Here is a 25197-nt window from a genome sequence, read left to right as displayed (position 1 = left end):
AGATCCAGGATGCCCAATGAGCCCTAAATAATATAAACCCAAGGAAATCTACACAAGACACATTATAATCAAATTGTCAAAGTCAAAGAGGAGAGAATTTGAAAGCAGCACAAGAAAAGTGACTTATCACATACAAGTGAACCTTCTTAATACTATCAGTGGATTTTTCTAAGAAGTAAGCCAGAAGGGAGTGGAATGGTATATATAAAGTGCTGAAAGAAAAAGTTAAAACTGTGCCAACAAAGAATATTACACCCAGTAAAACTGTCCTTCAAAAATGAAGGAAAGATAAAGACTTTCCGAACAAACAAGAGCTTAAAGAGATCATAACCGCTGGACCTACCTTACAAAAAATGTTAAAAGAAGTTCTTTAACATGAAATGAAAGAACATTAAACAGTAAACAATAGCATAAGAACAAATAAAACTTGTTGCTAAAGGTAAATATATAGACAAATACAGGATACTGCATTACTGTAACAGTGGTGGGTAAGTCACTTGTAATTCTAGTATAAAAGTCAAAAGACAAAAGTACTAATAAGCATATATATATATAAAACTAAAATATATTTATACATATATAACATAAAGAGATGTAAATTGTGGCATCAATAACAAAGAATGGGGGGAGAAGTGATAGCATAGTGTTTTTATATGTGATTGAAGTTAATTAACTTGTTATCACCTTAAAATACTGTTATAATTATGATATTTTATGTAAGCACTATCATAACCACAAAGAAAATACCTAAAGAAGTTATACAAAATAAAAAAAGAAAGGAAACAAAGCATATCAACACAAACAAACAATGAAATACAAAAGAGAACAGCAAGAAAGGAAAAGAGGGACTGAAGAACTACCTGGTAAACAGAAAACAATTAATAGAACAGCAATAGTAAATCCTAAATGTAAATGGATTGAGTTCCCCAATCAAAAGACAAAGAGTGGCTGAATGGGTAAATTAAAAAAAACAAGATTCAATGATATGCTTGTCTACAAGAGACTCACTTTGGATTCAAGAACACACATAGGTTGAAAGCAAATAAATGGAAAAAGATATTCCATGCAAATGGTAACCAGAAGAGAGCAGGGTGACTATCTTTATATCACACAAAGTAGATTTTAATTCAAAAACTGTCACAAGAGAAAAAGGACATATAAAAGGGTCAATCCATCAGGAAGATATAACAATTATAAATATAAATGAACCCAACATAAGAGCGCACGCGCGCGCGCACACACACACACACACACACACACAGAGCAAATATTGACAAACTGAAGAGAGAAATACACAGAAATAGAATAATAATAGAAAATGACAATAATAAATAGAACAACCAGACAGAAATTCAACAAAGAAACAATAGACCTGAACAACACTATAGACAAAATGGACCTAACATACATAGAGAACATTCAACCCATCAACAGCAGAATATATATTCTTCTCAAATGCACACAGGGCATTCTCTAAGACAAGTCACATGTTAAGCATAAAAAAACGTTGTAACAAATATAAGAAGGCTGAAATCATACCAAATGCATTTTCTAATCACATGCAATGAAATTAGATATCAAAAGAAGAAAAATTGGAAAATTCACAAATGTGGTAATTAAACAACACACTTTTAAACAACCAATTGCTGAAAGAAGATATCAAAAAGGAAATTTAAAAGGATCTCAATGCAAATAAAGGCAAAAGCAAAACATACTACAATTAAGGGGATACAGCAAAAGCAGTACTCAGGGAAGTTTTTAGTGATAATGCCTACATTAAAAACAAAGATCTCAAATAAACAACCTAACTTTACATCTCAAAGAACTAGAAAAAGAAAAAGAACAACTAAACTGGAAGTTGGTAGAAGGAAGGAAATAATAAAGATTGCAGTAATAAACAAAAGAATAGAAAATCAGTAGGAAAAATCAACAGAACCATGTTTTTAAAATAGATAAACAAAAACAAACCTTTAGTTAGACTAAATAAGAAAAAAAATACTCAAATAAATAAAATCAAAAATAAAAGAGGTGACATTACAATTGATGCCATACAAAAAGGATTACAAGAAACTAATATGAAGTTATACACCAACAAACTGAAATACATTGAAAAAATGGATACATTACTAGAAGCATACAACCTGCCGAAACTGAGCGATGAAGAAATAAAGTCTAAACAGCCCTGTGACTAGTAAGGAAATTGAACAGGCAATCAAAAACCTCCCAATAAAGGAAAGTCCAATACAAGATGACTTCATTGGTGAATTCTACCAAACATTTAAAGAAAAATTAATGCCAATTTTTCCCAAACTCTTCCAAAAAATTGAAGAGGATGGAACACTTCCAAACTCATTTTCTGAGGTCCTGATACCAAATCCAGACAAAGAGACCTCAAGAAAAGGAAACTAAAGGCCAATATCCCTGATGCACATAGATCTAAAAAACCTCAACAAAATACTAGCAAACTGAATTTAACAGCACTTTGAAAGGATCTTACATCATGACCAAGTAGAATTCATTCCTGGGATGTCAGGATGGATCAACATACAAAAATCAATTAATAAGATATATACCACATTAACAGATGGAAAGAAAAAAATTCACATGATCATTTCAATAGATGTAGATATTTGATAAAATTCAATACCCTTTCATGATAAGAACACTCAGTAAAGTAGGAATAGAAGGAAAATAACTCAACATAACAAAAGCCAAATATAAAAAGTCCCAGCTAACATCATATCTGATGGTGAAAAACTGAAAGCTTTTCCACTAAGATTGGGAACAAGGTGAGCATGCCTACTCTTACCACCTATATTCAACACAGTATTGGAACTCCTAGCCTTACAAATTAGTCAAGATAAAGAAATAAAGACATCTAAACTGAAAAGGAAGAAATAAAATTGTACCCATTGGCGGCAGATGCCATGGTTATATATATACCACAAAAAACTGTTAGAACTAATAAACAAATTAAGTTAAAGTTGCAGGATACAAAAATCAACATACAAAAATCAGTAGCATTTCTATACACTAATAACAAACTATCTGAAAAGAAAATTAGGACAACAATCGCAATGACAATAACATCAAAAAGAACAAAATACTTAGGAATAAACTTAACTAAGGAAATAAAAGAAACAAATAAATGAAAAAACAGCCCAGCTCACAGATTAGAAGACTTCATACTGTTAAAATGTCCACACTACCCAAAGCAATCTATATATTCCATGGAATCCCTATCAAAATCCCAAGTACATTTTTAACAGAAATAGGAAAAATTATTCTAAAATTAACATAGAACCACAAAAGACCCAAAACAGCCAAAACAATCTTGAAAAAGAACAAAGCAGGAGGCATTACACTTTCTAATTTCAAAATATATTACAAAGCTATAATAATTAAAACAGTGTGGCCCTGATATAAGGACAGATATATAGACCAATGAAACAGAATAGAGAGCCCAGAAATAAATACACATATTATGGTCAACTGATCTTCAACAGGGTGCCAAGAATACACACTAGGGAAAAGGATAGTCTCTTCAATAAATGCTGCTGGGGAAACTATATCCAAATGCAGAAGAATGAAAGAAGAATGAAATTAGACTATTATCTTACAACACACACAAAAATCAAGATGGATTAAAGACTTAAACATAAAACCTGAAACGATAAAACTCCTGTCCCCTAAAAAAAAAAATCATGGAGAAAATCTTCAGTTTCTAAATACAAATTTTTCACAACAGACATTGGTCTTGGCAATAATTTAACAAAAGCAAAAATAGACAAGTGAGACTACATCAAAGTCTAAAAAGCTTCTGCACAGCAAAAGAAACAATTACAATAGAGTAAAATGCTATCTATGTAAAGGGAAAAAGATTTTCAAACCATGTATCTGATAAGGGGTTAACTTCCAAAATATATAAGGAACTCCTTGAGTTCAACAGCAAAAAAACTAATAATCTGATTTGTTTTATGGCCCAAGGTTGTGAACAGACATTTCTGCAAAGAAGATAAAGAAACACAGTCAAACTCATAGAAGCAAAGAGTACCCAAAATGGTGGTTGACAAGGACTAGGGGGAGCTGAATAGGAAGAGCTGCTAATCAGAGAGCACAATGTCTCAGGTATGCGAGATGAATGAATTCTGGAGATCTGGTATATAACATTGTGCCTGAGAATAACAATATGTATTGCGAACTTAAAAATATGTTAAGAGGGTAAATCTCATGTCAAGTGTTCTTACTAAAATAAAATAAAATTATAAAATACCTTTAAAAATAAATTACATGCAATAAACAATACTCTGAAGTGTGAAAATTATTCTGAGATTGTCAGTTCCACAAATGCTATGAATTCCAAGACAAAATTTGAATGTTTATAAAAATAATCTGAAGATGTCCCAAAACACATTTCCCTGTAGGCTAGTGTGGCAGCCTTCCAGAATTTAAAAATAATTTAATTTAATTTTTTAATTTCTCAAAGAATTTAAAAAAATAATAATTTATAACTTTTAGGTAGATTGCATTTACCCGACCACTCAATAAAGCACTTTGCTGCCTATTATGAAAACATCATTGGAAATCCATTATTTGGATTTGCCCCTATGGCACTTTGCCAACAGGGCTAATGTATCTAGTCTGATCCATTTAAGTTCTTTCTTCTCCAGTGCCTTTGGGGTCCCAAAACACATTGTATAGGTCAGACAACTTTCATTACGTATTCTGCGTGAGATCAAGGAAACTAAAGTCATGGTTTTGAGTGTTGTTTTGGCCAAGAAGCTTCACTCTGTCTGCTGGCAAAGGCCAGTGCAAATTACTGTAGATACTTTCCTGGTGTTTGGCCATGGCTCCAAAAAAGGACATGTAAAGCAGAATCATGCATGAGAAGATGCCCAAAGAGACACTCACCACAGATGCAGTCATGACCTCCTCACCCCACGGAAAGGGCAGCACTTGGCTGTACTTTCTGGCACCCCACCTTGAGCAGGGAAAACAACTGGGGTGGAGTGGGGGGGAGATGTGTAAAGCTACCCATTTGCTGTATGATTTAGAACCATCTTTACCTCCAGAGGCAATTCCAGATCTGCTATGTTCAATCCTTCACTTGTGTATCTGCCTTTGCAGCAGATTCAAGAGTCAAGTAAGATAAATGTTTTAAACAAGTTATTTTTAGGCCCAGACGCAAATGTATTTGAAGTGCTTATATCATAATATTTCATTTCGAACCTGAAATTTCAAGGGGAGAAAAAACAGCCAGGTGCACTATGAACACATGCAAAGTAAACAGCAAACAAGGAAAAGTCAGACTTAGCTCTCACATTTACAATGAAGCTTCTTGTTCCTTGTGACCTTTACTTATTCTAAGAGAAATCCTTGTAAAATGCCCTATAATAAAAAGGATATGAATATAAAGATGGAATTTTTTGGCAGCTCTGATGTATGATTTTGTATCTATAGGTTTAAAGAGACTTCTGCAGACAAATGAAAGCTGACGCAGTTCACTCATGGGGAAAATGTGATTTCTGTAACTACATTTCATTTCAAACTGATAGAAATAGAGTAAAAATCCCATGCTTAAATAAATGAAAAGTTACTGGCTGTCTCTGATGTCAGTTTGAGGACTTTAAAATTCTCCTCATCTTGCTCACATTTCAATACCTACATGAGGCCATGGAATTCTTCCTTCATGGGCACAGAGTAAAATACCTTTATATCAGGAAATTGGCCCAGGTAGGTGTCCAGAGTCAGCAAGGACCCATCCACTAGTTTTTGATGGAAGTCTTCCCACAGTACATCACATTTCTAAAAGAAAAAGAGAAAGAGACAACTGCTCAACTATTTTAATTGGATAACTTTCACCAAACTTCCCCAAAATCTGAAACTATAAAATTAAATACATAATACTTTCTCAGATACTAGATACTAGAAAAAAAAATGAAGATTACTACAAAGCAATCAAACTTTAAGGCTATTTGGTCACCAGTTCTAATTAACAATACGGGCTATCTAAGAGTTCAGCTCATGAAAAATGTATGAGGGTACCTCAAAAAGTTCATGAAAAGATTCATGTAATCTTTTAATTCTGTTTTTTCCACAAACTTTTTGAAGTATCCTTGTATTTCTGATTCTGAATTACTAAAGAATGTGGAAGCTTCAGAAAGTCCCATATCCCTATTGATGGACTTTTGGGCTAAGAGACTGAGAATTCCACCGAGACAACTCGCTTCTGAAGCAATCCATGAAATCAGAAACTAGCCTAGACAGAAATAAACAACAAACCATTGCTAAAGCCTCCACAAAGAGCACGAAATTCACAGTCATAATGGGAAGGGCCACACCATTTATGCAGTAGCAACTATGATGACTAGACAAAAAATATCAGGTATTATTATGTCACTACTTGTACTGCCACAATAGCTATGTCAACACTCTACGTGTGTGCACGCATGTGTGTGAGTAGTCACTTAATTCTCACAATATTTCTATGAGGAGAGACTTGTTATTACCACTATACAGAAGAGGATACTGAAGCCCAGAGATGTCATATAACTTGGCCAAGGTCATGCAGTTGATAAATGACAGACCCAGGTTCCAACCTAGGCCTGTCTCCTTGAATTCCCATGATCTGTGTACTATACCAGGCTGCCTCACGGGGGCAGGATGCACATCCTAAAAGTGTGACTTTGGGAAACCAAACCTCTCTGAGATTCAGTTTCTCTGGTAAAATGAGATGACAACATGAAGTGCTGCACAGAAGCCCAGGCATACGGCAGGTGCTCAGGAGTCATCTGCACACTTCTCTCACTGCTATATTTTGGGGTCTCCTGAAGAGTCTGCTGCTTGTTCTCCACTCTCTGCCCTTCCCTCTTCTTACTAATAGAGGCTCCAGTTTCAGCTGGGCACACAGCCCCCTAAGATAACAACTGTTGCCCAGACTCCTTTGCAGCTAGGTGTAGACATGTGACCAAGTTTTGGCCAATGGGATGCTTGCACTTTCAGGAAGTGTCCCGAAAAGGAGGTAGTGGGCCTGTCCTCCAGACTTTGTCCTTCTTGCTGACTGGAAAGCAGAAATGAGAACAGAAGGCCAATGCTCAGAATCACCCTGAACCTGATGGAGGCATGCTAGATGGCAAAGACAGGCCCTGATACCTGGGCTGCCCATCTCCAAATTTATGTGGGAGGTAAGTTTCGATCTTGTAAAAAAACATTTTTTTTTGGTTTATTTGCTTTTGTTTCTTTGTCACACTTGCATCCTAATTGTTACAAACACCAATTCAAGAATGTTATGCATATAAAAAATTTAAACTTCTATATAAAAAGGGCTCATTCTTTTGATGTCAGTAGATCTTCTGAACACAGTACTCAGTTCCTCTATCATCCAAAGTGCCCTTATTTGCATCTGCAACTAAGGATTCCAAAAAGCCTGGTAGCCACAGGACCAAGGTAGAATAGCAGTATTTCCTTATGGAGTAAACATCAATAGTGGTATTTGTTATACACACAATGTAAAGTGGTGTTCTGAAAAGTCATTAATACAAGTTCTTATAATTCTTGTAAAAATTTCCCTTTTATGATGAATTTGTAGTTATCCACCATCAGAAATTTACAAAGTAGGTATTTAGCAACATGATATTGAAACAGTGTCTTCATATTGAAAAAATATGAGAAGATGCAATTACTAATAATTGCATTTGAAAATGATGTGTGAGACTGATTTTGCCAAATCCACATCCTGAAAGGCTTTTGAAAGATGTAATAGGGCCAACAAGAGCTTTCATCATAAATAAATCTGTTTTTAGCTCAGTCATAATGATATTATAAGATCAATGACAGGACGTCCGAATTGTCACAGCCCAGCCCAGGACTGACTGCACTGTTCACCCATCCTTTCCAAGGCTGCAGAGACGTTCAGACCACCACGTGTCAGACCTTCCCTGAGCTTTGGCTGCCACTCCCAATTCAGGTCTTCTGTGCCCAAATGAGCTGCAGTCACTCACCTGAGGCAGAGAACGTGACACACAACTGCTCTTTGTTTGAACAAAGAACTTGGAGGTGACAGAATCCATGGCTGGCAGCTTTCTCACATCAGTAATAATAACATGCTGGGCACAACTAGGTTAATGACATGAACACAAAGGCTTTCACTGTTACTAGTAGGAACAATTGTTACTCTCATTTTGTAGATGAAGAATCTGAAGTCTAAGAAGATTAAAGAGCTGGTCCAATGTCACTCAGAGCTGCTCTTGGTCACTGTCCCATCCTGCTTTCCACAAAGCAGCAAAAGCCACATGCTCACTTCCCGCCCCCCACACGGTCTGGCCCTCAGCTAGTGCATGTCTAGGGCCAAAGCCTTCCTGAAAGTAAATTCCTTCTAGCAGGCTGACTTTGGGTTTGTCCTCAGGCTCTGCAGATCAGCGGATGGACCGGCTGGTGTGGAACTGGAACGGGTGCTCTTCTGAGCTCCTGTCCCTGTGTTCAGGGAAGAACAGTCAACAGGTGGATTAGGGGCAAAGAGGTGAAGTTACTACACACAACCACACCAGAAGCCAGTTCTGCTAAAAATGGGCTAAGACCTGTAGCAAAGGACACAAAATGCTACTGTTACTTTGAAGACAAATCATCTTTAAGCTGCAGCTTTCTACCCAAGATGTTTTATAGTTAGTTATCCAGGTGGTGGCGGAACTGCACGGCGCCTGCTGGGTACATGGTCTGTCCTCATAATCAAGGCCATGAACGGGGAAGGGGGTCAGGGGACAGGTGGAGTGAGTGGCCCTCTGTTGGAACCTCGCAGAAGCCACCCCAGGCCTTGCATGTGCTGCCGCCTGGGCTCTCACCTCGCCGACCATCTTCACGTCTTCCCGCCCGTACCAGTCCGGCTCATAAACTTCGTGCAGCGACTCGGTGAGCTTCATCGATGCCTCCTGCATGCCTAGCGTTGGAGAAAAACAACTCCTGTTACACAGACACAGGTGAGGAGTCTCTTCCCCTGCCCCTAACGTTTCTAAGTGGGAAGAAGCTCTTGAGCGCTTGATCAAATATTTAAGGAAATCATTCTGCAGGCACAGCGGCTGCTTGTATCTCTGGCCATGTCTTTTCTCAACAGTCTCTAAGGCTCATCCTATCACACTGTGCATTTTCTATTATTTACGTGATGATGGTAGATACTGGCCCTTGGGAAAAATCACAATGTGTCCTACACTGAAAACCTTAATAATAATGTGTCCTATTGATGATAAATGTACAGGACACCAAGAGTAGAGGTCCATAAAACTGCACAGTTCTAAAAATAAAATCAATTCTAAATGACTTTAAACATGAGAAATAAAGCATTTTTAGAAGCAGCTAGAAGCAAAATCAACAGGCTTGTAGGGCCTAACAGCAGAAGGGGCTTAAGAGATTTAAAATGGTAAAAATGGTTAAAGTGATTAAAAATGGTGAAGGTTTAAGTGGTCTAAAAAATCTTCAAACGAACAAAGAAAACAAGTGTGTCTTCTTCCAATATTATTAAAAGCTGTGAATACAATTTTAAATAAAAACTCTCAGAAAGCTTGAAAGGGACCTTAGCCAGAATATGGCCATCTTTGGGGTAACTAAGACCAAGCAGAAAATTTCCATCAGCCACTAACTTAGGAACTGATAATCGTCAATTCCTTGAGGTCAGCAGAGGAACTGAGAAACTGACCGTAAGGCTGAATCTGCCCAGAGATGAAATCACACCCTAAAAGGATCCTTCTCAAAAGTCTGTTTCTGTTTATCTCCCTCTGCACTCTCTTATGCTGATTTGCTCTGGATGCTGCACACCTACAATTAAGAATTGAAACTAAGTTTTCTTGTTTTTCTTACTTTTGCTAATTCTTACCTTTCCCAATCAACTGCAAACAAAGGAATTCCAAGAGAAAGGCAAAGCACCCAGCTGATTATTAACTCACTTTCTTGCTTAAAGGAGAATTGCATCCACATTAGTTAGAGGTAGGAGTCAGGTATTTTTATGTTCCAGTGATGCCTGAATGAGGTTATTATCTTTGAGCTCTCCCTAGGACGTAAGGACTCAGGCTCCGAGATAACATCAAGGGTTTGAAGCTGACCAGTCCATAAACTGCAGGTGCCACGACGTCAAAGCCCCAGTCCACCATGGGACCCAGACATCCGATTCAGACCCTCTGCTGATCCTATGACCCGACTCCCCCTTTGCCTGTAGAAAAAACCCTGGCTTTCACCTTCCCGCCCCTTCCCCTTTATAAACCCCAGAACAGGCATCAAGCAGGCGGGATGATTTTAACTTGGTCATCCCCCAGATGCTGGTTATCTGAATAAAGCTTGCAATCCCTGCACCAACTTTTGGACTTTCGGGTCATTTCTTCAGTGAGAGAGGGCAGAGCCAAACCTGTTGCCAGTAACAAGCTTAGGGTTCTTAAGTTTATGGATCCTAATTTTCATTAGAGGTACATTTGGTATGTTGCAAAAATATGGTTATTGATAATAGGAAAGGTATGTTTCTGAGGTAAATGGTGCTATAAAGTATCACCCAGTCCTTCTTAGTCGCCCCACCCCCACCCTCTGCAAAACTACAGAACAGGGAGGGGTAAGTGGAAGTGCTGGGTTGCCATGGTGTGAAGGTTAATTCTAGGTGTCAACTTGGTTAGATGAAGGAATGCTGAGAAACCTGGTAAAGCCATCTTTTTAGGTGTGTCCGTGAGGGTGTTTCCAGCAGAGATTAGTGTGAGAGTCTGAGTGGCCTGGGTGTGAAAGACCCACCCTCAGTGTGGGTGGGAACCATCCAATCCGCTGGGGGTCCAGAGAGAACAAAAGACAGAGGAAAGAGGTAAGGCGCTCTCTCAATCTCCTGGAGCTGGGACACACTCTTCTCTCCCGTCTGTGGACATCAGAGCTCGAGACTCTTCAGCTTTTGGGTTCCAGGACATACACCAAGGACACCATCAGCTTCCCTGGTTTTGAGGCCTTGGACTTTGACTGAGCCACGCTTCCAGCATCCAGTTTATAGACGGCCTATTGTGGGACTTCTCTTCATTATCACGTGAGCTAGTCTCCCTAATCAATCCCTCTCATATAATTATAACATATCCTACTGATTCTGTCTCTCTAGGGAACCCTGACTAATACACATGGAGACGACTCACTGCCAAGCATAGAACAAGGGGCAAGAATGGCTAGGACCTGGAGCAGCGCTTCTCTGGAGCCAGACTGTTCCAAACAGCTGGAAGGTGGGACCTGGCCTGGGTGCTGTCTTAGTCTTTGTCACTAAGAGGTATAAAGGGGCTGGATAAAGGGAAAGAAAAGAAAATCAGAGTGCTGTCCTGAGAAATAAAAAATACATCTCATAAACTTAATGCCACTGAATCAAAGATAGCCATTTGTTAAACTAAAACCTCAACCGCATGCTTGTCGGATCAAATTCTGGGTTAAACTGTGAGAGAAAAGGACAAAATAAAAAAAGATGTCTGAAATGACAGAAGTACATCCTTGAAGACTACGTATAGAAGTCAATTGTAATTTGCTATCTCCTAACACTTTTTTACTCTCTAGGTGTAAAACATCTCCTTTCCTTTCCCTGATAAGATGCAGGTATAGGTTTGGTCCTTGCCCACTAAAGGTCTGAAGTGTCAAAGCCTGTAAGCTTCCCTACATGAAGACTGCATGTTCAAAGATGCCCTTGACAATGAGGTGGATGGCCTACACCAGTTGAAGCAACTTGGCTACCACGGAATGAAGCCCTGCAGTCTGGGATGGAAAAAACAGTGATGACTCAAGTCTCTGGGGACTCTAATGAAACAAAGTCATGGAGGTGCAGAGACAGCCAAAAATGATGCAAAAACCTGCATGCGGCCCCAGGACCCTGAGTCCAAGCAAGTGAGAACACTTTGTCTCAGGATGTGGTCACTGTGGAGGAGGCAGCTATGTTAACCCAAGTGTCAGCATTCACCCCACCCAAGTGCAAGCAAATCTATACCAAAAAATGTATCCCTCACATTCAAACCAAGTTAGTCACTAGTTGACCCTTGCCAAGAGACTTCTGACATTTTCTTTTAAATTTGTCTTAAGTCTGATGGAAATTATAAGTAGCTGTGTAGATCGACTCTTAATGTCTTAAGAGGAAAAAAAGAAATGATGGCATTGTAGGACACATAACCTCTGTGGTGAAAAGTAAAACCATGAATGTAAGTTAAAATAAAATTACTTAAGACCTTAATCACTGAGCTTTTTAAAAAGCACATGTTGCAGTAAATGTGACTATTAGCTGTATTTAAAAATATCTAATATCCAATATTTTCCTAAAAGATTAGTGATTCCCAAACTGCCCAGCATCACATATAGAAAAATTACTATTTTACTATTGGACGGGAACAACGTCCCTCTCCAAAATTTTGGACCTTCTCCATCCAAGGCATTTAATGCAACATCGTCTATTTCTGTTGCAACCACATCTGTGAGCTTCTGTTCGCACCCTCCAAGACTGGCTGTATAGACCACACTGCTTCATGAGGAGTTTTTGCTCGAATAGCCTGAGGGTATACATTTTAGGTAAAAATAACACCAGTTAAAATATATGATGACAATAACCAGCAGCAGCGCTAAACTAGTAAAAGAATGTCCAAAACACTCCGAGTATCTAGCTGCTTTGCCGCATTGCTTAGACGAGAGCTGTTCAGGAAGACAGCGGCTGCCGCAGAGGAAAGCAGGAGGGGAAGTCTTCCTCTGAAAGTCTCAAGGAGGACAAGCATGGAGCAGGAGTGGAAAAAGAGGCAGGGGTGAGGTAGCCCAAGAGCAGCCAGCCCTGCCCCTCGGGTCACGCCTACACACAACAAGTCACATCAGCGAGCAAACATGCATCACAGCACTGGGACGGCACTCCCTCTACAGACAGCTCTTGTGTGACGAGCAATCCTGTGTTTGGCCTCCACTGCGACCAACATGCCAGGGACTCCTGATTCCAAATCCCTACTGGAATCTCCACTTGGATGTCTGACCAGTACTTCAAACTTCACTTGTCCAAAACAAACTCCTAACTCTACTGTCCACACCTGCTCCTACTCCTTTTCCCAATTCTCATGAATGTCACTGCTGTAGATTGGATGATGCCCCAACTTCCATGATGTCGGGCCTTAAAAACTAACGCCACCTTACGTGACATTACAAGCGGCGCCATTATGGGCCCACAAGGGCGTATTAATGTGGCAGCCTAAGATGGCGCCGGGAGGAAGTAGGGTGGGGGTGTCTGCGGGAACCCTGCCTTAGCCCTTATTGGCCAAATACGTGCTTCCGCGCTCGTGAACACTGCGTGGTTGCAATAGCTAGGCATTGAGACAGGATGCATGCCCTTGACCTTTAAGCTGATAGGATTATGTAAAAAACCTGCCTTCCCCATTTGCCCTTAAAAGCAAGTGCTGTGTGATAATAAACGGAACTGCTCGACAGAACCCCTGCCTCGTCTGAGTGTCCTTTAAACCGGGCTGGTTGGGGCCGGCGGTGTGCTCACCTCTCTTCATGGCTCTCTTCCCCTATCTCCTTCCAAAGGGGACAGGAGGGAAAGAGGAATCCGGGCCATTTGCTCACCCACCAAAAGGAACAAGGCTAGGGCTGTTCGGGTTGGCCGGTGGCGGACCCGACACAATGAGGCTTAATCCCCACTGTTAACTGATCAGGGTGAGAAATCATATGGTAATTGAAAGGTGGGGCCTTGAAGAGGTGATTAGACTATAGGACCATGCCCTAGTGAATGGATTAATAATGATGGTCAGGGCTTTAATAGGAGAGCACATGAGGAGCTCTCTCTCTCTCTCTCTCTCTCTGCTTCACCATTTCTGCCATGCGAGACATGTGGGTCACTGTTATGCCCTCAAGGAAGACCCTCACCAGATGTGTTACCTGGAGTTTGGACTTCTCAGCCTCTGAAACTGTAAGCAATACATTTAGTTTTCCCACAAATGACCCAGTTCCATGTATTTCATTATAAGCAACAGAAACAGACTAATACAAAAAATTGGTATCTGAGAAGTGGAGTGTTGCTTATAACAAATACTTGAAAATGGAGAAATGGCTTTGGAACTGGATGTTGAGGAGAGGCTGGAAGAATTTGGAGGAGCAACCTAGAAAAAGCCTAGCTGCTGGTGGGAATTTAGTAGACAAGAAAACAAGAGAAATTTTGGAAATTTTTAGAGATAGGTTAAATGGTGGTGAGTAGAATAATGATAGAAATATGGACAGTAAAGGCCATTCCAAGAAGGTCTCAGATGTAAATAAGAAGGGACTTGTTGAAAACTGAGGCAAAGATCACCCTTGCTATGAACTGGCAAGGAACTTGGCTGCATTCTATTCATGCCCCAAAGTTTTACGGAATGTGAAACTTAAAGGTGCTGACCCAGGGTATTTGGTGGAAGAAATCTCTAAGCAGCAAAGCATCAGGAAGCTACGTGGCTACTTGCAACAGCCTATGCTAAGTTATGGGAGAAAAGGCATGAAGTAAAGTCAAAATGTATAATTAAAAGGAAAGCACAGTGTAAAGATTTAGAAAATTTGCAGCCTGGCCATGTAGTAGAGAAGCAGAGAGTATTATCAGGAGAAAACTCCAGGGGTGCTGCAAAGTGACTGGTTGCTAAAGACATTAGCATGGCTAGGAGGCAGCCAGGTGCTGATAGCAAAGACAATGAGAGAAAGGCCCTGAAGGCATTTCAGAGATCTCAGAGGCTGAGTCTTCCATTACAGGCCCAGAGGCCTAGGGAGACAGAATGGTCTTGGGGAACAGGCCCAAGGTACCCTCTAAGGACTTGCTACCTAATGCCACTTTGGGAAGCTGCATGCCACACCAGCACCCTGGCTGCTCCAGCAGTTGCTAAATTGGCCCCAGATATGGCTGGACCTGAAGCTGTGGAAAATACAAGCCAGAAGCCTTGGCTGTGTCCACATAGTATTACTTCTGCTGGATCACAGAATGACAGAGCTGTGGAAAGTTGAGATCCTCCACCCTGATTTCAAAGGATGTATAAAAAAGCCTGGGGGCCCAGGAAGAGATCTGTTCCACAGGCAGAGTCACCACAGAGAGCCTTCACTTGAGTAATGTCAAGAGGAAATGTGGGGTTGGAGTTGCAGCAGAAAAACCCCATCAAGGTCATGCCTAGTGGAGCCGGGGGAGTGGGACCACCATCAAGACCCCAGAATTGTGGAGCTACTAGTGTGCAATGCCAGTCTCTAAGAGCTAAATCACGGCTGAAGACCAGGAAAGCCATAGAAGTGGAACTACCCAAGGACTTGGGGACCCAACTCCTGTACCAGCATGCAGAGGACATCAAACATGGAGTCAAGGTACATAATTCGCCAGCTGCAAGATTTGACGCCTACCCTGCTGGGTTTCAGACTTGTTTGGGACCTGTTACCCTTTTCTTTTAGGCTATTTTTCTTTTTGAGTGGGAATATGTACCCTATGTTTGCCCAACATTGTATCTTGGAAGTAGACAACTTTTATTGATTTCACAGATGAGACTTTGAACTTTGGACTTTTAAGTTGAAACAATTTAACTTTGGGGATGAAAAGTATGTATTTGTGTGTGAAAAGGACATGAGTTTTGTGGGGTCAGGGACGGAATGCTGTCAATTGGATGATCCCCAACCTCACTGAGGCTTAATCCCACTGTTCACTGTTGAGGATGGGAAATCCCATTATGGAAATTGAAAGGTGGGGCCTTGAAGAAGTGATTAGATTGCAGGACCATGCTGTAGTGAATGGATTAATAATGGTGGTCAGGGGTGCGGTTCTGAGGGCTTTAAAAGAAGAGCACATGAGGAGCTCTCTGTCTCTCTCTCTGCACTATGCCATTTCTGCCACGTGAAACCCCTGGGTCACTGTTGCCCCCCAAGGAGGACCCTCACAGATGTGTTCCCTGGACTTTGGACTTCTAAGCCTCTGAAACTGTAAGCAATAAATTTCATTTTCTTGCAAATTACTCAGTTCCATTTATTTTGTTATAAGCAACAGTCACCCAGTTGTCCCAGTTAGAAAACTGGAAGTCATCCCAGATTCATCTCCCAAACTGGATTTGTCACCAAGACACACTGCTTCTCTGATCTTGAATCCAGCCCCTTCCTTCCCTCGTCCTCTGCCACTGCCCTGGAATAAACACTCATCTTTTATTTAAATTAAATTAAATAATCCATGTAAATGGTCTAACAAAGTACTTGGCACAGAACAAATATTCAAATGTCAGCCATTGGTACGAAAAATATTTTTGGAGGCAATATGGCACAATAATTAAGACTATTATTTGCAATCAATCAGCCTTTGTTAAAATCTTGGTTCCATCACATACCATCTGTGCAATTTTTAGGCAAATTACTAATCATCCTAAACCTCAGCTTTCCAAAGTGTAACATACTAATAAATAATAGTACCTGCCATAAGGCTGTAGTGAGAATGATATGAAATGAGGCATATAAAAAACTTATCTCAGTGCCTGCTACATAAGTGCTCAATAAATGTTGGTTATTACTATTATTATTAATAAACTATTGAACTAGATTTTTAATAAATCTTGTAATTTCCTTTCTTCTAACCTCAATCCCATACAATCACAATAACTAATTTTCTAAAATTCTAACCTGGTCATGTGACTTATTCCCTTGCCTACAATCACTTAATGAGTCCCCTCCCCATTGATAGAATAAAACCCCTGATATGATCCATAAAGAACTTCTTTATGCAAATGCTGCCTCCATTCCACATCTCAAACAGCTCAGTTTTCTGCTTGCACCTCAAGGATCTACCAGTTCTCTAAAGAGCACGGGCTTCCTCCTGCCTCCTGGTTGCTTCTCCTACCTGCAATGCCCCCCAACATCAATCCCTTCCTCTAGCACACCTGATCACTTGAGGACCACCTATGCCCCCTTCCTGGGTCCATTCAAGTATAAGTTCTTGGAGGGACTGTTCCTGACCCAGTCCCCTCCTGTCCCTCAGGTAGGGTGGGGACCTGTTGTCTGTTATGATGGCACTCAATGCACACTTCCTACGCCTATTGGCCTTTTTGTTTATTTAACTGGCTCCCCACCTCTGCTGCGAGCCCCTTGACAACGGGCACTGTGTCTTGTTCATCTCTGCTTCTCCTTTTTTTAGAACAGGGTCAGGCACACGAATGGTGCTCAAGAGATGTTTGCTGCCACAACGAATGCAAAACCTAAGCACCGGGAGAAATCACAAAGCCCTGCAGAGGTGAATGAGGCCCAGAGATCAACAATAATAAGATGAATAGAGCTCACATCCCCATTCACAGAATCCCAGTTTTAAAGCTTTAGGGGGGTTCTGAGAGAACTGGAGCATCTTACAGGTGAGGAAGCCCAGGTGGCTGAGAGGCTGGTTACTTTCCCCACAATTGCCCCAGGGCCCACACCTCCTCAGACCTTTATGGTTTCTGCCTTGTTGGATACCCTTATAAAGACCTTATCTACCCAAGATCAGGGACTAAATCTACTGCCTTTTATTCTACTACTTTAGCACATTTCTTTGTATTCATATTTAAATCTTTACTACAATCTGCAATTGGGGAAGAGAAAGGAAAGGGTGAAGTTAAGAATCTCACTTTTTTCTAAGTGTTTGGCCAGTTGTCCCAATAACCCTTTGCAGATGATCTATCCTCTCTCTACTCATCTCACAATCTGCCTTCTGCTGTATCACATTGTGGGTACACTTGGCTCTGACTCAGGGCAGGGGCGTGATGACTGTGGACAGGGGCACAGACTGAGCACAGCTCCCGAGTGCTCTCTCCTCCCCCTCCACTGGCCTCATTTCTTTGCCTGGCACAGCTGAGTACAGAAACCACCACCAGGGCCTCTCTGCTCCCACACGTTGCACCGAGGTGGGGCTGCAAGTGCAGCAAATCCACACAAGTCACAGGCAGTCCAGGGCCGTGGCTCCTGAACCCTCCGCCGGCCTCTGCCCCATCCCTTGCCCCATCCAGTGAGACGGCTTACAGGGAGCCTGTGAGTGCTCCACTCCTGGGACCGCTTCCCCTCAGGATGTAAGCCCGCTGTGGCTTTTCTTAAACAAGGTCTAGAGCTTGCTTTGACAAATCTTCCTAGAAATCTCTGGCACGTAGGTGGCATTTATTCTTAGTTGTCAGCACAAGGGCAGACATATTTTTCCTTGTGTATTCTGATTATCCTGTCAATGGGAATTGAGGGGTGGGTGGAATAGAACACCTGCATTCAAGTGCCCATCTTGCCAGGAAGCCGAATGGCTTTGTAATTAACACTAAATCCTGTCACTTGCAAATTCCAAGAACAACCTCTGCTTGGTAGCATGCAGTAAATAACACACACGTTACCTTTGATTGCTGCTAAATATCCTCGGAGTTCTCGCTGAAGTCTGGTACCCTCTGCCTGGAAAACACACAAGCACAGAGATGCTAAACATCTAGTCTATATTTTCCGTGCAAACATGTTAGAAGCAATAAGTCTCAAAGTTACTAGTGCCAGAGGCTCATTCTTGAAAGAGCATAAATATGTGCACACAGACTGAACGAGGTGATAATGCCCATCAGTCTACACATTTATAGAGCTATTATTCAGCTCAAAAGAACAGAAAAGGGCAAGATTTTGCTAAGAGTGGAAAATAAGATCCACTATACAGCCTCCTGTATACTCAAGAGCTATCAGGTCTCTACATTTTGACACATGGGTTACAATAGCAGGGACTGACCATCACAATCCAATACGGCAGCCACTAGCCACGTGTACTTCTAAGCACTCGCAATGTGGCTAATTCAAGCTGAGATGTGCTGTGAGTGTATTTTACATAGTAGATTTCAGGGACTTAGTGCAAAAAAATCTTGTTAATATATTTTACATAGATTACATGTTACAATGATAATATTTTGAAGATATTGAGTTAAATAAACTGCTTTATTTAAATTAATTTCACCTGTTTCTTTTTGCTTTTTAAAAATGTGGCCACTAGATAATTCTAAATTACATATATAGTTTACATTATATTTCTATTGTACTGCACCGAAATTAGAAGCATTGTTAAATCGGAAATTTTGACATACAAATGCTTGCTTTGGTGTGGATTTCCCTTAGAAACTCCCTGAAACTAGGATTGGATTGAAAGTAGTTTAATTTGAGTTAATGCAGGAAATGCCAACAGGGGAGTGGAGAGCAGAGGCAGGGAAGGAGGAGGCCAGCGCACGGCGCTCCCCAAGTTACCATTGCAGGCAGCTGGGCCTCAGCCCCACTGGCGAACTCGGGGTGGGGTTAACCACACCCCTAACTGAGGGGCAAATGGGCCAGGCATTCCCTCATCCTCCCCTGTCAGTCACTGGTCTATGGCTGCTCCAGGAGGACATTAACTCCCCTGAGTGTCCGCACAGGGGCAGGGAGGTCTTCAGTAGCCAGAGACAGGCTCCAGGCAGAGAGCTGCCAATGCTGGTCATTGCAGGTCAGTCTAGTGGGCTAGAAATGAGGGAAGCGGCTTGGGCACTGTGAGTGCCTCCCAGGGCCCCATGCTTCTGCTCTCCTGCCCAGAGCCCCGTGTATGCATTCAAGGCAGAGGCTGCCTCTCCAGTCTGGGCTGAGGGAGGGCAGAGGAAGCTCCTCTGCTGTGAGGTACTGAATAGCAAGCTGACTAAGTCCTTGCTATTCTAGGGAAGCCAGAAAGGCTGGCATCCCTTTTGCCTACTTCCCCTTTCTCCCTCCTCTTGAGGTTTGACCTTTGATTGAATCCAGGACACTGGAAGGTTTGTAAAGGAGAAGCTTATGTTCTTATTTTGTTGATAAGTAGTTAGCTATGAATCTTCAAGTACTGTGGCAGCTGAAAATGTTCTATAAATAGCTTGGTACCAGACATAACTGATATAATCAGTATGATTTCTTATTTTCACTGGCTTATAAAAAGGAACCTAAAATAAACTAGGATGCCTTAAAGGTCAGCAGCCTGAAAGATCCTCCTGATCCCATGAAGTATGTCTCTTCATTCCCCACCATCTCCCCTCAGGGTACTGGTCGACAACATGCTGTCTCGCACATTCCAGGAGTTAGGAGCAGAGCCCTGTCATCTGAAGCCACGGATGCTGCTCCCACACACGGCCTGATCCCCCCTGCCCAACAGTGACTCACCATCAGTAGTGGCAATGCTGAACAACAAAATAAGGCCAATGGAGGCAGTGAGGAGAAAAGCAGTAAAGGCACTCACAGAAACTTTTCAGAAAAGCAGCCAAATTGGAAAGATCAGGGACAAATCGGGCATCAGCAAATGGAAGGCCCAGTGGTGGTCAAGTGATGCAAAGAGATGGAAGGACAGTGAGAGAGAAGCAGCCCTGGAATCCCCTGTCCCATCAGACAGCAGGTAATCTAGAGAAAACAATACCTGACATCAGACGTGAGATTTACCTGGACAGATATACACCCACACCAATCCACAGCCTAAAGCCCTAAAAGGTGCAATTAGGAGGGTCTGAATCCCCCAAGGCCACATTTCTCAAACTGGGTAAGTATAGGACCTGGGGGTACTTAATGGCTTGTCTGGGGCACACACAGCCACAGAATAAAGCTACAACACCTCCTTGGAACATCAACTTATGGAGGTGAGTGAAAAGAAGAGAACCCATTATTTCACAGCCACTCAGCCGCCTGTGATGAAGTGGCATGAAGAACCACACAGAGATTAAACACACGGCTTCCCGCACGCCTCCTGCCTGCAGCCGTCAGCTCTGCCCCTGGCCCATCCACGGAGAAGTCTGAGGCACTGAGCTGAGGCCAGGCTCACTTCTCACCCAGAAGGACGCTTCCCTCAGGAAGTCAAAAAACCAGCTGGGAAAACCGATGGTTATGAGTCGCCAGGATTGTTCAGAGTATCTGGAAGCAGCAAATGAACAGCAGGGAAGGCATTCGTTTCCCAAATATTCAAAAAACAATGTTACGTACAATTAAGCCCACAATTAAGTCATCGCTTTTTCTTTCAAAACAAGAAAGAATGAAATAATTCAGGCTCCAATCCACATACTGGACCCATCTTGCCAAAGGGAAACAATAAAGGTTTTTAAAAAATAAAATAATAATCCCAAGAGAGATTGTTTATGCATTGAAAGAGAGGAAGAAAGTTGAAACTGTACAATAATGGCTTAAACAGAGGAGTTCAACTTAAGCAGAAAACCTGAAGGCTAGTTTAAATGACTTTCTTCTTTTCCAATTATTAAAATTTCTAATTTTCCCCACTAGTATTAAGGTGTCATGAGTCATTCAGTAATAGCCATATTGAATTTCACCTAAAATTCTACCTGAATCAAAAAGGCAACAGGCTCTAGAGAGAAATTCTTCACCTATATCATACCATAGTTTCGTCTCCACAAATCCTGTTTCATAACAAAATTCCCTTAACATCATTACTCTGCATGGATCACAGATGTTTTAAATCAACGAACAAATTCTTATAGCACTGCTCCAATTTCACTGAATTTGAAGTTCAATCCAAATTCCTCTGAAAATTACCATTTCAGTAATTCAGCCATGAATTTTGTGTTGCACATATCTATGTGCAGAAAACAGACTCACAGTTCTACACTCTTGGGACTACCTGCCTGTACTTTCCCTTCTATTTCTTTATGCGATTCTCTACAAGATAAGATAAAATTATTATTCTGTCTCCTGGCCACACTCTCTTCAGGGCTCATGGCTAAAGGAGGGTAAGTGAGTCTATTACAACTAGATTGTCTTGAATGCCTAATAATACTGCTCTTTAGGCAAGATCCAAGAAGGATCCTCTGCCTACAGTATTCCTTGCCCTGGCATACAGTATACTAACACGGCTCCAGTGTGGGTCAGAGCTTCTTTATTTTTTCAGTTGAATCTTTCATCAGTGTCAGGAGCCTCGGCTTCTTAAGCTCAGCCGGTCCCCAGGCCTCACTTTCCTCCCACACAGCCTGAGGGGGTCACGGCTTGCTTTTCCTTCCTCATTAAAGCTGTTCTCAACCCACCCCTCCCCTGGGGTCTCACAGGCGCACAGGGCTGGGGAGAAGGAGGCAGTCTCTCCAGTCACCTGCTTCCCAGCTGTCCTGGCAAACAAGCCAGGGTCGTGTGCGGTCTCATCATGGAGATAATAAAATTGAACAGGCATGCAGAAAGTGCACACACAGTTAAAAACGTTTAAAAAGTCTGAGAATCAACGCCTCTATTCCAAAACTCCTGTTATTTGATGAGTGGTACGTCAAAGCTGTTGCTTTTTTCCCTTACTCCTGTGGGCTCCACTCATCATATATCCCCTTAAGGATTAGAAAAAGTTAAAAATCCAATTAAACAGGTAGGGAAACTGCAGCAGGCACATCAGCAAGGGATGTTTCAGAGACCTTTGTTATTCAACACAAAGAGATCACATGCCACACCTGATCGAATGTGTTTCCAGGTTGTTTACATCAGGTTTGTCCTCGATAGCACTAGTTCCTTAATTATGTGCATACATGTCCCGGAGGGGGGGGGTACACGTGGGGGTGGATGGAGCCGTTCCCAGGCAAGCTGGGCTGCTAGACTGCTCTCATTTGTAAGTCTCTTCAGCACGCTGGACAGCCCCAGATACACATTTGGTTCTCAAACATCTCAAGAATTATCTATGCAGAGCCAAAGGAGCAGCCAGAAATGCTTCTGCGTCACGATTTCCTATCACTCTGACAAGAGCATACTTCTATGCAACACACGGCCCTTCTCCAAAGTGAGCCAGGTCCCTGATAAAAGCTACCGCAGACTCTGCCACACACAAGAGTGTCGTCAAGTCCTAGAGCTATGGCAAACAGTCTCTAGGTGCTGATCTTAAAAACAGGGCTGCACTAAGGTGTATGAATGACATTCGAAAATTAATGAGGCAAGTTGTTTATTGTTTAGATACACTAAATTCTGAAGCATTAAATATATATTGATATTAGTAAATACTTAGGACTAGGACTTCAAGAATAAACAAAAAAGTATGATTTTGTTATCTTACCTTTAACCCAGTTACTTCTGCCCAAAAGAAAGAAGCCAGAGTGAAGGCATTAATTTGACTGAATTGTGGAAAAAATGCAGAGAAGGAATTAATGATTTCTGAGCAACTAAACTCAGGGCAGCAGCAACCACTGCACGATTAAGGAGCACGGCACCCCTGGGCGAGTGCATCACTGCGGCCCTGCCTGTACTTGCAACACCAAATCTAGCGATTTTATTAGTAAGGTTATGCAGGTCTGGCAAAATAACTTAAGACAACAGGTGTTTAAGACCTGTTAACCAGACAATAACAGTTTGTTGAACTGGCTTATTAAAATGTGGTAAATGTAGTACGGATTTATTTTTATAAGTAACTTTTGTTATAAAAAGAAGACGGACAGGAGAAAGAAAACACCACACATGCTTTAGAAAATTTTTTCATTAAGTTGCCTCTCTGACTCAGAAACCGTGAGTTGACATTTAAACAAGGGCTCAGGTAAAAAGCCGGCAATGCCAACAGATGTATGAGACTTGGATCTGCAGAGACAGAACTTCACAAAACTGTGATTTCACAAAGCTGAGTCCTGTCATCTCATCTGTGGCCGTAAGCTTATAGAAGTTCCCAAAGTTACATCACTATTTCTTGTCTTTGCTGACATTTTTCTCTAGACAATGGCCGAAGTAACATATTAAAATTAAAATTAGCTTAATTTCTCAGAGTTCAGACAAATTAACTCCATCTTGAAAGCAATGCTAATAAACTTGCTTATATTTTTGAAGCATAGAAGAGTATTAGATTATCAAGGAGATGCGATTTAATGAGGCCATAATCAGCACCTTGATTAACAGATGACTAATAAGGCATAATATCTCATCCACTTAATGATCAAAGACATTAGGCCGCTGAGCACTACAGGCACTTGGTTTGCTGAGACACAGCTCTCCCCACACGTTCAGGTGCTGTCGAATTGGAAGAGGAAAGCTTTTCAAAGGGAAGAGTGACAGGGTCTCTCAACTTTACATTTCCGTTCCTTGCTTTGACCTCTTTGTAGTAACAGAAGCTGTCATTAAGAAGCCAGCACTGACTTCATAGAACAATTTCCCTGTTTTTTAAAATTTATTTTTGCAAGATATTAATACAGAAGATAGAAGACAGAGAGAACATAGGAGTGGGTGTTTGAAATCATATTCTTGGGCTGCTGGGGGTGGGAGGGGGTGCATGGCAGGGAGAGAGTCATCAAAGAGAATACCTCAGTTTCCACTGTTTTATCCAAGACTCATGGCCCAATTTCCAATTATCCTTGTCATCAATTCCAAGAATTCCTATGATCTAAAAGCCAAATCAAATGCACTTTCTACCTTTCAACAAAACAAAATTAGAAAGCTAGCTACTAATCACATGTGCAATTTCTCCATTCATTTCTCTTAAGCCAAGTAGCTTGAGTTCATACAGATCTCCATTCAAACCTTTTAGAAAAGCTAATACATTGTGTGCAAGAGGATAGAACTGCCTCATTATAACTATTAGACGCACCATCATATTCAGGCAGGACACAGCTGGGAGAAATGCTTTGTGGAATGTAGGCAACTGAGTTTGTGACCCGTGAAAATCCACTCAGTTTTATTCCACGTGTGTTTGTGTGTGTGAAGAGACTTGACTTATATGGTGCATCATTAGGGGCATTATTTAAATATCTTCAACCTCAGCTTTAATACCTAGAGCACAGTAAATATATTGGCCAGGATGGTGGGGGGTGGGGGGAGGAACTGACCTAAAATAAAGGTTAATCCAACAGGAGTCTCACCCAGCACAACTCTTCCTGTGCTTGGTGTTCGGCACCCCTTTCTGTGGGTATGGCCCCAGCTCTATCTACAATACTGTTTCATGGTCAAGTTGGACAGGATGTAAAAGCACTAGAAATACAACTGCTGTGTCAAGGTATGAAGATACATTAACGAGAGGGAAGGGGGTGCCTTGTCTATCATCATCCCAGTCATAACATAGTATCTAGAATACTTAGGAAACTATCATTTATGATGTCTGAATTAGTTTCCTAGGGATGCCATAACAAAATACCCCCGACTGGGTGGCTTAAACAACAGAAATTTATTTTCTCACAGTTCTGGAGGCTGGAAGTCTGAGGTCGAGGTGCTGGCAGGGTGGGTCTCCCCGAGGCCCCTCTCCTCAGCCTGCAGATGCTGCCTTCTCGCTGTGCTCACGTGGCCTTTTGACTGTGTGTGTGTCCT

The 25197-nt window shown here is 41.5% G+C and overlaps 1 protein-coding gene across 2 annotated transcripts in view; it reads right to left on the bottom strand.

The window, feature by feature from the left end:
* AMPH (amphiphysin) overlaps window positions 1–25197 on the bottom strand; it is a 238688-nt gene that overhangs the window by 92891 nt on the left and 120600 nt on the right. For both annotated transcript variants that reach the window (XM_063113943.1, XM_063113944.1), the window contains exons 3-5: window positions 18330–18384; window positions 8838–8932; window positions 5710–5805 (exon numbers count right to left, since the gene is read on the bottom strand). In XM_063113943.1, coding sequence (XP_062970013.1) covers window positions 5710–5805; window positions 8838–8932; window positions 18330–18384 — 246 coding nt within the window. The remainder of the gene's footprint in view (window positions 1–5709; window positions 5806–8837; window positions 8933–18329; window positions 18385–25197) is intronic.

The sequence above is a fragment of the Cynocephalus volans genome, chromosome 11, assembly GCF_027409185.1.
Source record: "Cynocephalus volans isolate mCynVol1 chromosome 11, mCynVol1.pri, whole genome shotgun sequence".
In the NCBI taxonomy this organism is placed as follows: domain Eukaryota; kingdom Metazoa; phylum Chordata; class Mammalia; order Dermoptera; family Cynocephalidae; genus Cynocephalus; species Cynocephalus volans.
Note: the sequence above shows the minus strand (reverse complement) of the source record. Positions and strands in the feature narration are given on the sequence as shown.